Genomic DNA, 17738 nt, shown 5'->3' with positions numbered 1-17738 from the left:
TATGTCCCTGGTGTGAGGCTGTGGCTCAGGGTGCTAATACATGATCTGCACATATATATCCTGGGCATATGGAGACCCACTACCTATCATAGGAATGGCAAGTAATTGTATTCTTTCAAAGAACTAATTGAATTATGATACTGTACATATTTCCACACTAGCGCTATGCTATTATTCCTTGCGTTAGCTGGAAAGCCTCTTCTGTTAAGGTTAATAAACAGATTTTTTTAATAGTCTCAGACTGTCACTCCAACACAGAAATATCTCAATAAGCCTGACAAAGGGATATAATCTCAATCAATGTGTTTCAGAAACATAATGCTATTTATAATTGATAAAATCCATAGCTAAAAAAAACCTTAAATTCTACTAGTTTACAGGAAAACGTCAATTAAAATAGTCTCTATCCGAAAAATAATTTCCTATTTCTGCTTCATAGTTCAACAACAAAAAACTGAGTTCCAGAGTTATCATTCTAGATCTTTATCACTAATGTTTTCAATCAGCTTACCAATGACTGGATTTTGTGTTACTAACAACATTGCTCTAAGAATGGCCTCTGTAGTTTGTTTACATCCTTTTACGTTTGAACTTATTTTAACATTTAATTCCATTCTGACCTTACTACATGCATACACACAGATACAAAGATATTTAATTCAGATTACAACTTAACAAGCTTTGGGATATTCATTTCATTTAGGATCATGATAAATCAAATGGACTCTGCCATAATAAATTCATTAGTGTTTTTTTTTTAATTCCAGAAAATTTGATTTTCTCCCCAGAAAACACCTAATTTCACCTCTGGAAACAGATAATACATTCTGCACCTATCTTTTCTCTGTCTGTCTGTCTGTCGTTTTTAGTGGAGAGAGGACAGAGACTGTATAATAGGAAGAAAAATAGGTAAATCTCCCCATCGCATATCTCTATCAAAGACAGCTGCATCATTTGATGCCTAACTCTGAATTAGAAACGATGTAAATACGTACATACATGCAAAAAATACTACTATTTTATTCTCAGATAACATTTGGGAACAAATCCTTAAGGGTAATCTGTCATAAATACAAATGTTTTAACACCATTACTATTATTTTGAAAATTCAAAGAATATAGGAAAAAGCAGTGGAAAAACTTTTCAGAAACTACATCTTTGTTCTGCAATGCAAATAAAGTGCAGCGTGTATATATTTGTTCCCATATAGGTGTATGAATATCTTTGATTAGAATTGAGGCTTTTATAAAGTAATGGAAAGCTTTTTTTTAAGTGTCTGGTCTTTAAATCAGCTTTGTCTTGGGAAGGATTAGCATGCAGTGGGGACATAACCACAACCGTGGGCTATGAAAGTATTGCGAACACAGGCGAATCTCCCTGTAATGTCCACATTTGACAATAAAGAGGATGTGGAGGCTTTTAGCACCTTTACTCACCGTACTTTCTGTGCGAACATATCCTATATCTTCAATAGCTCTGATGTTGATAATGTGAATCCCTTGCTCCTCAGCAGGTAAAGTGGAATATTTCTCATTCACTCTCATTGTTGTTTCATGAGGAGCATCCCCAAAATCTTCTGGCAGAAACTCCACCCCATTAAATGAACCATCCGTGTCTAAAGAGAAAAGGAACAGATTGGTTTAAAGCCTTTCTTTGCACCTCATATCCAGTCTCTCAGGCATCACAACACTCTCCAGCTGGAACATGTCTGGTTCCAGTCTGCATCTGCCCCTTCCCTTTTGTCTTCCCACCCCTTTGTAAGTCCCTCCTGTCAGCCTTGCTTTATGCTCCCCTGGCTCGGTACTGAGCACCTGTATACTTTTCCCAAGTTCCTGCTTGAGAATGGCTTAGTTAATTAGCACTGCAAGAAATGATTCTGTATCTCAGGACTATAGGGACCAATGGGTTCTTGCAAGCTGTACCTAGCAGCTGATTGAACTGAATTTCTAATCATAGTCACTGCAAACATACTATGCTCTATACTACAAATAAACAGCAGTATCATAAGATAATACAATGAAGTTTAAATCTGCCACACAACTGCTTACTTATACAACAATAGCATAGCTAAACCTATGCATAGAAATAATTCTATAATAGAAACACAGTGTTTACAGTCAAATAGGTTGGCAGCAATGTTGTTTGAGAACACTGGAGAAAAATACAAGGGTGGGAGCAAGATTTAAACAGTTTGTAAGAAGGTATCTAAATTAGTCAAATAAATATGTAACTTTTTAGAACTGATCAGACTGATGAATTCATATTGTTAAAAACTCTATTAGCTATCCTTTCCTATGTGTGAAAACTAATGCATGCTGGATCAGAGGAAGCAAGTACCTGCTTAAATTATATATCACTAATCCCTGTACTTGCCCCCCCAAAGACTGTGAACACTATGCACACACCATGATGTTATGTTATTAAAGGTAAATATACATTGCAAAGAAAGTCTCTAATGTATGCTCTGATAACTGCCATCTCAAGTCTATTTGTGCCTAGATGTAATACCAATGGCTCACATGGCAGTGGGATGGTGACTTTGCTCTAGGTTTCATTCTGAACTTTAAAAGGTACTCGACCTATTTGGTGAATAGGTTTAATTACCTTAGACAGCACCTTCCAAAAATGTGAGGTGGATTCTTTGCCCCACCAACATGGAAGCTGTCAGCTAACACTGTGTAAGACTTCCTCAGAAATTTACACCAACTTCAATTGAAAATTTGTACTAGTACTGCTATTCTGAAATTACAACAAACTTAGATCCTTTCTATACAAATGTTAGTCTGTGGATGAGCTCAACATTTGAGTTCTTACATGGAAGAAGTCACACTTTCTAGCACTTGCATAAAATGGTTTATATAGCAAAAGACTGTATATCTTGGCAGGAGGAGGCGAGAAAGATTCTGTTCAAAGGAAGTAATTACATAAAGAAATTGTTTAAAGATTCTCCAATAATTGAACTTAGGAATTTTATGTTTAAATTTAAGTAACTAATTTATATAATTGTCAAGGATTTGGCTCTATTAGTTTATTACAGCAAACACAGAATAAATAGTCTTGTGGAACTGTGTTATTGCTGTGTGCCTCAGCATCATTTCTGACTTAAGTTGACCCTAAGGTGATCCTATCACAGGGCTCCCTTGGCAAAATTTGTTCAGAGGGGGTTTGCCTTTGCCTTTGTCAGAGGATGAGAAAGTGTAACTTGCCTGAGGACACACAGTGGGTTTCCATGGCTGAGCAGGAATTAAATCCTGGTCTCTCAATGTCCTAGTCCAACGCTCAAACCACTGTGCCATGCTAGCTCTCTAAAACATTGACTACAGCCCAAATTTGATGAAGTGGGTTGTAGTCCACCTAAGGCTATACCATTATAAAATTTGTTAATCTTTAAGGTGCTGGTAGACTGTTAATATGAATCAGTATGGGAATGGGTTGGAACTCTGTTCAGATGAGTCAATTCTATTGTGCAATTTCAAACAATTGCCCATCTGTCACTATGTTCACCTGGGCCCCTAGTGTCAAGAGCCTTGGCAATGTGTCACATAACAGAGAACAAACATATCGGCACAATAGGCAAGGAAGCATAAAACTGGTTTGTTATGGTTAGCAGAAAAGATGTGAAATGTAAATATTTCAGTAACAGGAGCTTATACTCTATGAAGGAAATGCTTCACTTCAAATCAATTTAGTATTAGATAAGCTGCAAGGAAGTAATTCAGTCCTCAAGATCTGTATAATCAATGGAGTATACAGTTACTGATCCCATGTGGAAGACTGACACAAAGCTTTCTTATTCCCAGAATGTGTTAAAAAAAAACAACAACCTTCAGCACATGGTGTTCCAGTCTGTTACAATAAAACAAAATCTCAGTTCTTTGTCATGTACTTTAGACTGTAGGATGAATAGAGAAGGAAATAGGACCACTGTCAATCAGTGGCCTTTTCCTCTACCTCAAGAGTTGTCTGGAATCCATCCTCTGAGGTTGTAACAGAGGAAGAGACAGGGAAAAGGGGCATTTCATTAATTTAGCTGAGAGAACAGCATTTTTTTGCTCTATTGCTTTTTTTGTGGGTTTTTGGGCTATGAGGCTGTGTTCTAGAAGATTTTATTCCTGGTGTTTCGCCAGCAACTGTGGCTGGCATTTTCAGAATGCTGGCAAGGAAGAGAGTGGGGTATATATACTGTTGGTTGAGAGGAAGTGATTTACATGTTAATCTGTGTATTTTTCTGTTGTTGAAAGCAAGGTCTCAGTGTGTCTATTGTTGCCATTCAACAACAGAAAAATACACAGATTAACATGTAAATTACTTCCTCTTAACCAACAGTATATATACCCCACTCTCTTCCAAGCCAGCATTTTCTGAAGATACCATCTACAGCTGCTGACAAAACATCAGGAATAAATTCTTCTAGAACACGGCTTCATAGCCCAAAAAACTCCACAAAAAACTATGGATGCCAGCCATGAAAGCCTTCAACTTTTTTGGCTCTGTTACAACAACTGTATCTATTACATCTTGTTATTGTAAGAACCATATAACATAAAGAATTGCTGCTTGAGTGTTTCTATTTTCCTTTTCATACCTCATCGTCTTTTCCTTTTGTGCCTTTAAAGATACAGTGGTACCCCGGGATACGAAAGCACCGCGTTACGAAATTTCCGGGATACGAAAAAATTCCATAGGAAAAAACTGTTCCGGGTTACGTTTTTTTTTTTTCGGCTTACGAAAAAATTTTTGGTGCTTTTCGGCGCTTTTTCGCACCAAATCGCAGCTTCCAGCGCTAGCGCCTATGGCTTTTTCGGCTTGCGAAAGATTTCGGGTTACGAAGGGCACCGCGGAACGGATTATTTTCGTAACCCGGGGTACCACTGTATAGAGAGAATTAAAATGATAGAGTTGGGCCTCATGGACAATTTATTATAACCCCTGCTCAGTGCATAATTTCCAGCTAAAGCATCTGCAGGAAGTAGTTGTCTAGCCTCTTTTTGATGTCCAGTTGGTTCCACTGCTGAATTGCTCTCACTGTCAAGAAAATCCTTCTAATATTCAATTGAAATCTACTCTCCTGTAACTTTCAACCATTCGACCTAGCAGTACCTGTCAGGACAGCAGAGAAGAGACCTGCCTCCTCCTTTCTGTGACATCCCTTGAGGTCTTGAAAGAGTGCAATCATGTCACCACTCAGTCTTCTCTTCACCAAACTGAACATACCCAGATCGTTCAACCTTTCCTCATATGTTTTGTTCTGTTGTTGTTGTTAACTGCCCTTGAATCGATCTCGACCCATGGTGACCCCATGGATGAGACATCTCAAGGCTCCCTGGCCTCCACTACCCTGCTTAGTTCCTGTAATTTCATACTGGTGGCCTCCTTAATACAGTCCATCTATCTAGCATGTGGCCTTCTTCTCTTTCTACTTCTCTCCACCTTTCCTAGCATTATTGGGTTTTTTCCAATTGCTATTGTATCAAAGGAAAGGAGGGAGGAAGGGGATTTAAAGGACTTGGAAAATGGAAAAATAAATGATGTTTATATGTACGTAAAAGAGGTTACATTTTTCTGTCCAGTTTTGGAAAACAAAATAAAAATATTGGGAAAATATTGAAACATCAGGGACTGCAGTCAAGAAATCAGAAAAAAAGATTAAGAATGGCAGCGGTGGGGGGGAGCTTTGAAAGAACTAGAGAAGATCCTGAAGAGTAAAGAAAACAATGTAAAGTATAAAAGAGTAAATATATACATTGTATAGTAAACAATTTTTAGAATTTGGTGCTCATCTTCATATGGCTCTTCATTCCATGTGTTCATCTCTTTTATATAACTGTTCTGTATATTGCATCCAGTGTCTTTTCATTCCTTCCTAGTCTTGAATTATGTTATTTTTATTATAATAGAGCATTCCGGTCATTGGTCTGAACTTCCCTTTGATTTCCTAGATCTTGTTGAATAGGTCTCTCATTCTTACTTTTTTGTTGCTGTCTTCTATTTCTCCGCATTGATCATTGTAGTAGATGTCTTTATCTTTTTGCACTAGTCCTTATACTGTTGCTTTCATGATTCTGAGTTTATTCATGTCTCCCTTTTGTTTAGCTTCTTTCTTTCCTTAACTCCTTGTAGTGTTTATCTGTCATCCATAGTTTCAACTCTTTCTTTTTGGCTACTGAAAGTGTCTCTGTGCATTCTTCTTTCATTGTGCCCCGTCAGTAAATTCTGACAATATTCTCAGACAATTGTTCTCCAGACCTCTTATCATCTGGATTGCCCTTCTCTGAATCTGCGTCAACTTGTCTGTCTGTGTTGGTGGTGCATACCTTCAAGTCATTTGCAATTTACAGCAATCCTAAAACAAATCTATAAAGGGTTTTATGGGACTAAGAGTGTGTGACTCATCCAAAATCACCCAGTGGGTTTCCATGGTCAAGCGGGAAATCGAGTCCTGGTCTCCAGGGCTGTAGTCCAGTGCTGAAATCACTACACCATGCTGGCTATATCCTTCTTAAATTGAGGCATCCAGAAGGTATCTTCCATTTCTGCCACATCCATTATTTTTGAATAAGTTATATCCTTGAATTCTAATATTCCAATCATGGGAGTCATTCCACATATAACAGAAGCTTGAGAGCAGAGACTGTCTTACTGTTATTGATCTGAAAGCTGCTCTAGGAGTGAAGAGTATTTCTGACTGAATACCTATGCTGTATTTAGATACAATGATAAATTGTAGTTTACATTAAAGCATGAATCAATGTTGGACTTGACAGCTCTTCCTTTCCTCCCTTGTTCTTCTCCAACAATTCAACTACACTGGACCCTTGTTATACGCTGGGGGTTGGTTCCAAGATCCCCCGTGGATAACAAAATCCAAGGATACTCAAGTCCTATTAAATATAATGACATAACAAAATGGTGTCCCTTATAAAAAAATGGAAAATCAAGGTCTGATATTTGAAATTTATACTTTTTTTTTTTAACATTTTCAAACTGTGGATGCTTGAATCCGTGTATAAAAAATCTGTGTATAAGAAGGACCAACTGTATAAGGAGAAATTCAGAAGCTTCTGCTGTTTGCTTTTGAGCTTGATTAAATTTATGTTCTTATAAGATATCAAAACAACTAGAGGTCCACATAAAACATATGATTAAAATTACACATTTACAATTGTACAAATGTCTGATAAAATACAATAAAACAAATCCAACTTGACCAACAAATAATAAAATATTTTTTTATTTATTTTCTGAAAGCTTATGCAAATAAATGCTTTGATCTGTTGCCTAAGACACAAGAGAATAGGGAATTCTAAGGTTAAGCTCCCACCTGTGAAAAGGGTCTCCATGCATCTTGGACAGTTAACATTATGTAGAGCTCATTGTGCTCTCCTGGCCTTGAGAAACATATTTTTGTGCACTGCAGTTACTTTTAGCAATAGCAAGCAGCAAGTACATTTCTATACCGCTTATCAGTGCTCTTAAGCACTCCCTAAGCACTCTTTATACTGTTTAAGGGATTCACCTAGGTAACAGCAATGATACATCCCATCTTAACTTATATATATATATATAACCAGTTTGTGATATATAACAAAATGGCTTCCATTTAAGAAGTGAGAGCTTGCTTTTAGGATTTCAAGTTGTAAGATTGTACAGTTATCAAGATATCAAGTTGTATACTTTTAATCTTGGGCTTGAAATTGTATGGCTGGTATCACCCTGACATTCATAATTCTCCATCCATGAAATATGCCTCTTCCACAGATGTCTCGCTCATGGTGCATTTTCCACGATCACTGTCATCTCTTCATCTACTAAGGATGTTAACAGTGTGGTTCAAGGCCACCTCATGCTTCACAGAATGTACACAGTTATGGAAAGAATGAGATGGTCTAAAGAGAGTAGTGTTTAAAAGATCAGATTAGACAGGCATAACTTGTTTCTCAAATGCCTTCTTTCCCAACAAATGCAAGTTATGGATGACTGCCAGACAAATCCAATCATTCATTAACATTAACCAAGTATCCCTATGATTAAAGAAGGGGTATTTCCTGGTTCTTGTCTCTTTAGAGAGAACTTCCATTAAGGGTTCTAGTCTCAAGGCATAATTATCACTATTAATAGCTCTCTCAATAAGTTGTACAGTACTTTATGCCAACTCAGCAGTAGAAGGAAGGATGAATAAACAGAAGTAGAAAAGCTATGAACATTTACAGTGACTCTGTGCCTAAAAGTTCTCTCTAAAGAGACAGGAACCAGGAAATACCCCTTCTTATTTAATCATAGGGATACTCAGTTGCTGCCTATGATTGCACTTAGCTGAAAAATCACAATTGCTCGCATTATTGATACTCATCCATTTCTCTGTATGCCCAACCACTACCTCTCTAGAAGCTGCCATTACTGCTTCACCCTCACTCTTGCTCCTCATTTGATCTCTGCTTTTATTCACTGAGTCTTCAGATAAGTTGCCGCTTCCTGTATTTTACTTTTATCATTTGACCCAAAAGACGCAAAGAAACCTCTCCACATTCTGAAAATACCAACACTGTCAAGCAGCTGTTAAGACTATCTCCATGTAGGTTCTGAATTCTGCAATACGTTTAGCCTACCTTTCCGGTGAAAGAGCAGGATGGATGGTTTGCCAACAATGTGGCTCTTGGAACAAAGCTGGGTGATCCAATATTAAAATATTATATAAATTAGCTACTTTATATTGACAGACCATAAGTGTCTCTAGCCAAGCATGGGCTACTCTGACCAACAGCAGCAAATCTCCAGCTCCAGTATCTCAGATGCTGTAACTGAAGACAGCAGGAATTAAATCTGGGACCTTATCCACGCTGAGCATGTTGTCAAATAAACTGCAGCAGGAGGCAGTCTTTATTTTAAAACAACTTCCGCATTAGTCTGTTACAGAAAAAAGTAACAAGGAGTCTTGTAGCACCTTAAAGACTAACAAGTTTTATCCGGCATTACTATTCTGTGGAATGCAGCCCATGCTGTAGGCCATGAAAGCTTATGACAAATAAAGCATGCCACTCTTTCAAGGAACCACAACATTCTTTCTCATTTTAATATACTTAAACTTGCAATATGTATTTAAACTTGGAATACATTTACACTAAACTCAAAGACACACAAGGAAACACAGCAAGGACACTTTTTTAAAAATTGTACTATAAAGTTGGCCTATTATTTGGAAACAATAAATAACAAATGTCTGATTATTTAGTTCCTTTCAACTTAGAGCAGACCACTGGTCCATTTTTTTCACACAGTGTCTGTGGCTAGTTCTGTATTTGTTTTCAGTTTAAGCGGGTCTGTTTAAAAATGTTGCAAGAACAAAATAGCAAGAGAGAACATTCACATTTGAAGATCCAAATGTTGTTGTCAACATTTTCTGAACTTCATCCTGGTAGGTTTGTTAATATTTGCATGACAGCAAATAAATAGCAAAATTATTTAGTGAAGGCCAGAGGAGGGCAACTGTACTGGGGTGGGGCCAGTTTTCAACATTATCTCCCTCAGCAAGCTGTACAGATATTTCAATTGATCAAGAAGTGTTTCAGCTGATCTAGAAGTGATTCCATGTTCCTTATGGTTTGATCTTGGTTGAAAATTAGATATTTATGGGATTCTGTGGAAGATTTGTACCTGTTGTAGTGAGGGAGGAGAAGGCGAGGAGAGGGATGGTTGGGCAGAGACACAATCAGAGGGAAAGGAGGACCCAGGGGAAGGAGAGAATGTGAGACCCTTGGGGAGAGGTATAAAAGGTAAGGGAGAGGAGAACGCATGGAGGAGGGGAAGACGCGGAAGAACCAGACATGGGGAGGCAGTTGGAGCAGGGCTAGAAAAGGTGACGAGAAGCCCCTGGAGGGAAGGCCACCCCGTAACTCTTCAAAGAAGGCACGGACTGCTCAGGGTTGGCCCACACGTGGAGGTAAAGCTGCGGAACCCTAAAGAAGAGGGGGACTTTAGATACCCCAGGAAGGGGAGTGGAGGAGAAAGGAAGGAGGAACCCTGGAAAAGGAGTGGTGGGACCCAAAAGGAGAATTGTGGGAGCAGGGTCCAGTGGTGGCAGAGTGGGACAAGTCAGAACTGGAGATTTTGGAGAAGTGCTTCAGGCCGAGAGAAGAATTTGGGTAGGAGTCTCCAGGAAGGAACAGAAGGTCGACTGAGACTTTGTTTATGTCTGGGGTTTTGGGGCGTTATCTTGTATGATTTGATAGTTCAGTAAAGTTTGAAAGCATCCAAGCAGCGTGTTTGCAAGTTTGTAACCCACACCTGGGGTTGAGGAGCCACACAGAACCAAGATGTCGCAGGGTGCACAAGCCCCGCCCATATCTGCATATGAAATAATGATTAGTAATAACATTATATTTACAGTCATCACTCCACATTTGTGACTTTGACCTTTGCAGATTTGATTATTCATGGATTTGATTAATATGTTCACCCTAGGAAGCTCTAGATCGTCCAGTGCAACACTACCAGAAGCTGGTCATAGAGATGTTCTGGAAAACCTAGAGCTGTGATGGCGAACCTATGGCACGCGTGGCAGAGATGGCATGCAAAGCCATTTTCCCTGGCATGTGGGGGGCGGAGGGAGGAGGAAGAGGCTGAAGGCTGGGATTGGCATGGCAGGAAGGGGAAGAGAAAGAAGCACATGCCTGTTCCTCCTCCTTTCAGACTCTCCGGAGGCAGCTGAAGGCTGGGGACAGCATGGGGAGAGGAGAAGGAAGAGGCACGCATCTGTTCCTCTTTAATTATAAGTGTGGTCAAAACACCTGTTGGAAGTGTAAAAACATTATTGGGTCTTGATTCCATCTAATGGTGGACATGTCCATGAGCAAAAGAATATTGGAAAAAAATTATCTGAAATCTATCTACTCAACATGGTAAACAAGGTCACTAACCCTAAAATAAGAAACAGCTAGAGACAAATACTATATAGGGTCTCAACAGCTAGGGTTGCATATGCACAAAAAAGAAAAGAAAATTCTACTCCAGACCTACTCCAGAAGCCATAGAAATGGACAAACTCAAACAATTACTAAATGGAGAATCAATGTAAAAAGTAGAGAAGGAATGGGAACTTCTGTTAACATTTTGTTAAGGAAAAATGGAAGTAACTACTCTGAGGGTAATAGAAATGTATAGTTTAGTTTCTTTTTACAAATATCGTACAAAGTAATTTGAAAGAATAAAACATCTGAAGGAAAAATAAGAGATAATTTCAGTGATAATACTTCTTTTATTAATGTTGTAAATTACACAATATTGTTATTGTTTTCTGCACAATAGAATGAGAATGGTAGATTGAAACCGAAAAATGACTCAGACAAAATTACAGAAGTTCCTTAGCTTAACTATCCAAGGTATAAACACAGAAAATCTACTGGAAGTTAAAAATATGTTTTGATATTAAGTTATAGTAATTGATTGAAATTTATCTGAGGTGTATTGATGTCACAAATATCGTATAAGATGTCACATAAGATGTCATATAAGATGTATCAGGAATCACAAGGAGTTTATGAGTAAAGATTGTAAAATGTTTCTTTTTTTATGAAAAATAAAGTTTAAAAAATGCCCCAAGTTCATTTTATGGCATTTCAAAGTAGAACTTGGATTTTTGCCGGATACTTGGAGGAGCTGCTGCCTGTCAGGGCTGACAATACTGAGTCAGATAGATCAATAATCAGAAAGACCAAGAATTAGTCTGCTTCCTATGTTACTTTAGGTCAAAGTCTAGGAACAGCCATGGGTCGGCTGAAGTATTTCAATTTTTTTCTCCACAGTAATAATCAGGATTGCCTCTCTGAAAAACTTTCAAAACTTGAGAAATGCCAATGCACAAGATGTATCATCAAAATAATGAGTCAAGTCTTGTGTTAATTGCATTACATGTCTAGTGTAACAAAATGTTACACTAGACCCATTTTTCTTGCTATCACTTCTTGGAAATTTTTAATAACCCTCAGAACATTTTATGCTAAGTCATTACCTAAGCATTCTTTCTTCTTTTTTGTTTGTTTGGATAACCCTGAAAATTTAACTTGACCTGTAAGTTTTGTAATAGTCCTAAACATATGCTGTAAACTAAGTTTATCCCCTGCTGGCATAGAATATGGCTGGGTAGCAAGTAGTTTCTTCTTATACAGTATCTCAATTTTTTGGACTTTGGCATCTGACAGGCATGACTTGTATCTCTTTTCTCACAAGTCTACAGTCACCATAACAGAAAATGGATTCAGCTGTTGGGATTTAGTTGCCACAGAACTCACAGTAAAAAAATGACACTTGTTGGAATGGATTACGAGTTAAAGAAATTATTCCTCAGAGACATAACTGCCTCCTAGTTTTAGCTCTTGCGACACAGGCACACACTGAAAGTGCGAGACCTGCACTGGTGGGCAACAGCTGGCTTCAAAATATCATGGTTGAAATGTATGTGGATAGATCAGTGGCAGTATGCCCAGGTACATGTGACAGCTCAGCTCTGGCCTCTTGTTTCAAAGATCCCTTGAATTCAGCTAAAGGATTCCACTGGCAATATCACATAGAGACATTTCAAGTCCTGATTCATTAACAAAGGATTCATTATACATGTGTGTAACTTTGGAAGACACCAATGACCTCCATTGGATTTAAGTGCCTTTAGGCTTAGAGACATTCACACATATTTTCCCTTCCTGTTCATCCGATTTGTACAATGGGAACAGAGCTGGTACCACAGTAATCTAAAGGAAATCACTCACATCTGTGTCAATTTAAATTTCAAAAGCTGCATTCAAGTACATCATTATTTGAGTGTCAGCTATATTGAGAATAAACTTGCATAGGATTGGATTCATTGGCTGCTATCTTAAGTGTGTTACTAAGTATACTATGGGAACAATTAAATAGCAGTTACTATGATTAGGGTGGGCAAATGAGTGATCCTTCAAATGGGGTAGGACTGCAACTCCAATCACCCCTAGCAAACACAGCCAATAGTAATGAACATGGGAGTTGTAGTTCTTAATATCTGGAAGGTATATGCTTCCAGACTATGAATTAGTGAGTTAAGTACACAGATCTGTCCTGACATCAGGGGCAAGTAGAGAAGTCTTCTCAGTTGTTGTTATAGGCACTCTACAGACGGGCGCAATGGGGCACCATTGTTACATGCGAGGGGCGGCGCTTCCAGTGCCCCTCGCATATGACGAGGGCGTCAAAATGGTGGTGCCCTGTACAGATGGGTGCCGCCATTTTGACGCAACGGACACTTAGCATCCGCATGTCGTGACGCCATTGTGATGTTGCAAGTGCATCATTGGTGCACGTGCGGTGTCACAATCACGCCACAAGAAGAACTGGCTTTTTGCGGGTTTTTTTTGCTGTGCAAGGAAGCCGCGCGGTTTGTCCGCTGCAGCTTCCTCGTACAGCAAAACAAGGCACGGGCAGAAAACCCCTTTTTGGGTGGTCTGTACCCCACCATAGTCTGTGAAATGGGCTCTTACTGAAGATTAATGAGAAGCTGGCCAGATAATTGATTTGGAGGTCCCATAGGGTCTTAGGCTTACTAATAAAGGTTGCAGTTAATCTAACAATACAGCAGAGATTGCGATTTATTTCTGATATACTTTCATCCATCCCAAACTTTTCAAGTGCAATGTATCAGAAAGTTAGAATAATGAATAAGTAAAAACTTTCTGGGCCTAAAATAGAGTCCCTAGTTCTCGCATTTTGTCATTCCTGTTTCTCACTGATTACAATCAGTGCCAGCAACTGCTCTAAGAAGCAGTTTTCGTATTTCCTTTACTAGTTATTAAATTTATTATTACTGTTTGGTTGTCTGCAATGCCACAGTGAGAAGGACCAGTTAAGCATATGGCACACCCTACTCTTAAAGTTTATATTCTTACACAGACAAGATCATATGAAGAACAGAAAGGAAGCATTCTTATAAACCTTTAGTTCATGTATTGTAAACTGAACTAGAGTAAGATTAAGTGACTTTCCAGAATCATCCAGGAATATGTGAGAGCCAAGGAATGAGCCACCTTTTCCTCAAACCAGGACTATGAAATTCATCATTTTAGCATCTTTAGTTCACTTCCCTTCTTTACATTTAATATTGTAGAACACCTACTATAGAATGGATTTCAAAATGTCAAGCTAACATGAGCTGTGTACATCAATTTAATCAACAACAGAAGTATTCCAAATCAGTTGATAAAACAGTTGACATATTTCTGTCAGAGGAAGCCCTTGTCTCTTTGAAATAACTTCTTGTATCGACAGTTTCTTTTGGAGTGAACTTCAATTGCTAGTCCCAACTACTGAATGAATCACTGGGATTTACGGTACTTAAGTGTACGCTTGCTGATTTTGAAGTATTTTAAGGATCTTTATATAGTTATTTTTTAGTTTTATTGTTTTTAATGCATTTAATATTTTAATTGTTTTAATGTATGATTAATTGTACATGTTATACTTATATTAAATGTTTGAAGTGTTTTTAATCTGTATTGGTTTAAAATGTTGTTAGCTGACTAGAGTCCCATTATTGGAAGAAAGGTGGAATATAAATGAATACAATCATCATCATCATCATCATCATCATCATCATCATCATCATCATCCCACTGAAGATAGTTTGTAGGGGATACAATTGCTGTGTGTGTGAGTATAGGTGAATGTATGAGATGGAGGAATGAAAGCAGATTTTTAAAATATGTTTTTTAAAAATTGATTTTACAGTATTAGCAGTTTTGGGTAACCTACTTCATGACCCCCTCTTTCAAATACTTATTATTAGTATTAGTATTCATTCATTCAATGGGTCTACTCCAGTTGGAGGTAGCAATTCTATTTAGGCCTTAAGGTGTGGATTACCCATTCTTAATGTTTCTTCTATTTCAGACCAGTGCTCTAGTTTTTTTTATACCTTGCCGGTCAGAACACTTTCATATACTGTGCACACTACAGGCAAAGCTTCTTGAAAGACTCATATTAATACTCGCATCATTGTGCATTCCTTTTGCCTACTCTATCCAAATAAATACCTTTGAGTCTGTGTGAAAGAAATTGTACCATAAGCTTGGATACACTTGATCTACTTCTTCAGATGCATGGGCTAAGAGAAAGAAGTTGTAGCATAAGCTTTCATAGACAATATGGTGAAACAGACGGGCTAAATAAAACAGTTTTCGACCACTTTCAAGGGGGGAGGGGCATTTTGATGAAGCACACCATGAAAGCGGCTGGAAACTGGACTGAAGTCATGCTCTGGGGCTAAAATCTGGAATAAAAAGAAGCTGGGATATTCCCAATTAGCCTGGAAAGTGTGCATCCTTCTTTTTATTCCACTTTTTAGCCCCATGGCATGACTTCAGTCCAGTTTCCAGCCGCTTTCATGGCGTGCTTCATCGAAATGCCCCACCTTGAAAGTGGTTGGAAACTGCTTTATTTAGCACGTCTGTTTCACCCCATTGTCTATGAAAGCTTATGCTACTGTATTTTCTGGCGTATAAGACTACTTTTTAACCCAGGAAAATCTTCTCAAAAGTCGGGGGTCGTCTTATATGCGGGTGTCATCTTATAGGGCAGGTGCTGAAACTTCTGAGCCAGACTGAAGAATCTGCGGTCGCCGCATATGGTGGAGGGAGCTCAAAAACGGCCGCAGCCACATCCTCACCATATGCGACGATCATATGAAAGCAGCTACCACTCTGATAGTCTGGAGACAGGGAGGGCTGGGCAGGCAGGGAGAGCTGACCAATCCAAGCAGGCTTTGTATACAACAAGGGTTCCTGCTAAGTACCTGCATGTCATTTGAATTAAAATTACCATATTGAAATCAAATCTGATGGTTTCTTTATTTTTATTTGGTGTGCGTTGGAAGAGGGGTAGCCTTATACGGTGAGTATATCCCAAACTATATTTTAGCTGGAAAAGTTGGGGGTCGTCTTATACGCCCAGTCATCTTATACGCTGGAAAATATGGTAATTACAAAGCAAATAAAACTCTAGGTAAAAAGCTATCCTGTTTTTTCTAGCCATTCTGATTGGCCAAGGACTACCTGATCTTAAACATCTGAAAAAAACCAAAAACCAAAACAGGTGGGGATACCTGCATCCTTACCACCTACTATGCAGGTTTCTTCCTGGGTCTTTCTTTCTCAAGAGGCAACTTCTACAGACCTGTAGCAAGGAACACAGCTCTTCTGATGTTCGGCTGTTCCTTTCTGGGCCATGTACACCATCTGTCTTTACCTTTTGCTATACAGTGATAGTTCTGTCATTTCACATTAAATGTCCTTGCCTAGTGTTTAATTTGCATTTCAGTTTAATTTTAATTACTTGTCTATTCTATTTAGTCCATGGTCACTGTCTGAACAGTCTACATGTTTCTGACATTTTTCTTTTAAATATATATTGTATTTCTGTAATAGGAACATGATTGTTCCTCTGACAGGATATAACCCTGCTATTCTTATTTTTTTGGCAGGTTTTTTAAAATTAATCTCATGCTGAGTTATGGTTATGAAATTTATTTTAGTTCTCTCATCACCTTGCTATTTAAAAACCTTGTCATTTTATTTTCTTTACTCTTCCTTTTACACTTCATGCTACCCATCTTGATTAATTGGTACAATTAATTGCTTGATTTAAGTTTTCAACCCTAATCATTTTCCATTTTCACCCCAAGTGTGTATGGGCCAGGGAGTGGACATAATAGGAAGAAGATCTTGTGAGTGAATGCACTGTGATGGAGTGTGGAAGACTTCTGGATGAAAGAATTTGATCAGCAAATGAGAACAGTCAGTCCTACCATGAGGTAGGCTGAGGCAGTCACTTCAGACAGCCTGAAAAGTCAGCAAACTGTTACATATTTAGAACTCAGAGACATAGCCATGCTAGTCTGGAATATCAGTATGAAAGAGGATTTTATAGCACCTTTAAGACTAACTGTGTGAAAGAAGTTGCAGCATAAGTTTTTGTAAACTAGGTATAGTTTCTCAGATGCATGGACTCACTCCACACATCTGAGGAAGGTTGTTGTTGTTGCATGCCTTCAAGTCCTTTCCGACTTATGGTGACCTAAGGCAGTCCTATCATGGGGCTTTCTTGGCAAGATTTATTCAGAGGAGTTTGCTATTGCCTTCTACTGAGGTTAATAGAGCATTTGAATTGTCTAAGTCATCCAGTGGGTTTCATGGCCAAGCTGGAAATCAAACCCTGGTCTTCCGAATCCAATATTCAAACCACTATGCCAAGCCCAAGTCTACAAAACTTTGTGCTACAATGTCTTTCACACAGTTAGTCCCAAAGGTGCTTTAAGATTCCTTTTCATACTGTTACATATTTAGTTTGTTATTAAAGGTTGAGTTTCCCTTATCTGAAATGCATGGGATCAGAAGTGTTTTGCATTTCAGAGTTTTCACAGTTTTGAATATTTGCATATACATAATTAGATATCTCAGAATTTTGGACACAAGTCTAAATGTGAAATTCATTTGTTTCATATACACACACACACACACACATATATATATATATATATATATATATATATATAGCTTGAAGCTAATTTTGTACACAATATTTTTAAAAATTTTGTGCATGAAACGAAAGTTGGGTACATTGAACCATTGGAAGGCAAAGGTGTCACTATCTCAACCACCCATTTGGACAATTTTGGAACATTTTGGATTTTGGAATTTCAGATAAGGGAGACTCAACCTGTATT

General features: G+C 38.2%; 1 protein-coding gene across 10 annotated transcripts in view; it reads right to left on the bottom strand.

Annotated features, from left to right (window-relative positions):
- The window catches only part of ANO1 (anoctamin 1), a 174679-nt gene that overhangs the window by 116163 nt on the left and 40778 nt on the right, over positions 1-17738 (bottom strand). For 8 of the 10 annotated variants that reach the window (XM_042444177.1, XM_042444199.1, XM_042444164.1 and 5 more), the window contains one exon: positions 1438-1616. In XM_042444177.1, the coding sequence (XP_042300111.1) occupies positions 1438-1616 (179 nt within the window). The other 2 variants (XM_042444218.1, XM_042444212.1) reach the window with 2 other exon arrangements.

The sequence above is a fragment of the Sceloporus undulatus genome, chromosome 1 (genome assembly GCF_019175285.1).
Source record: "Sceloporus undulatus isolate JIND9_A2432 ecotype Alabama chromosome 1, SceUnd_v1.1, whole genome shotgun sequence".
NCBI classification, from domain to species: Eukaryota; Metazoa; Chordata; class Lepidosauria; order Squamata; family Phrynosomatidae; genus Sceloporus; species Sceloporus undulatus.
Note: the sequence above shows the minus strand (reverse complement) of the source record. Positions and strands in the feature narration are given on the sequence as shown.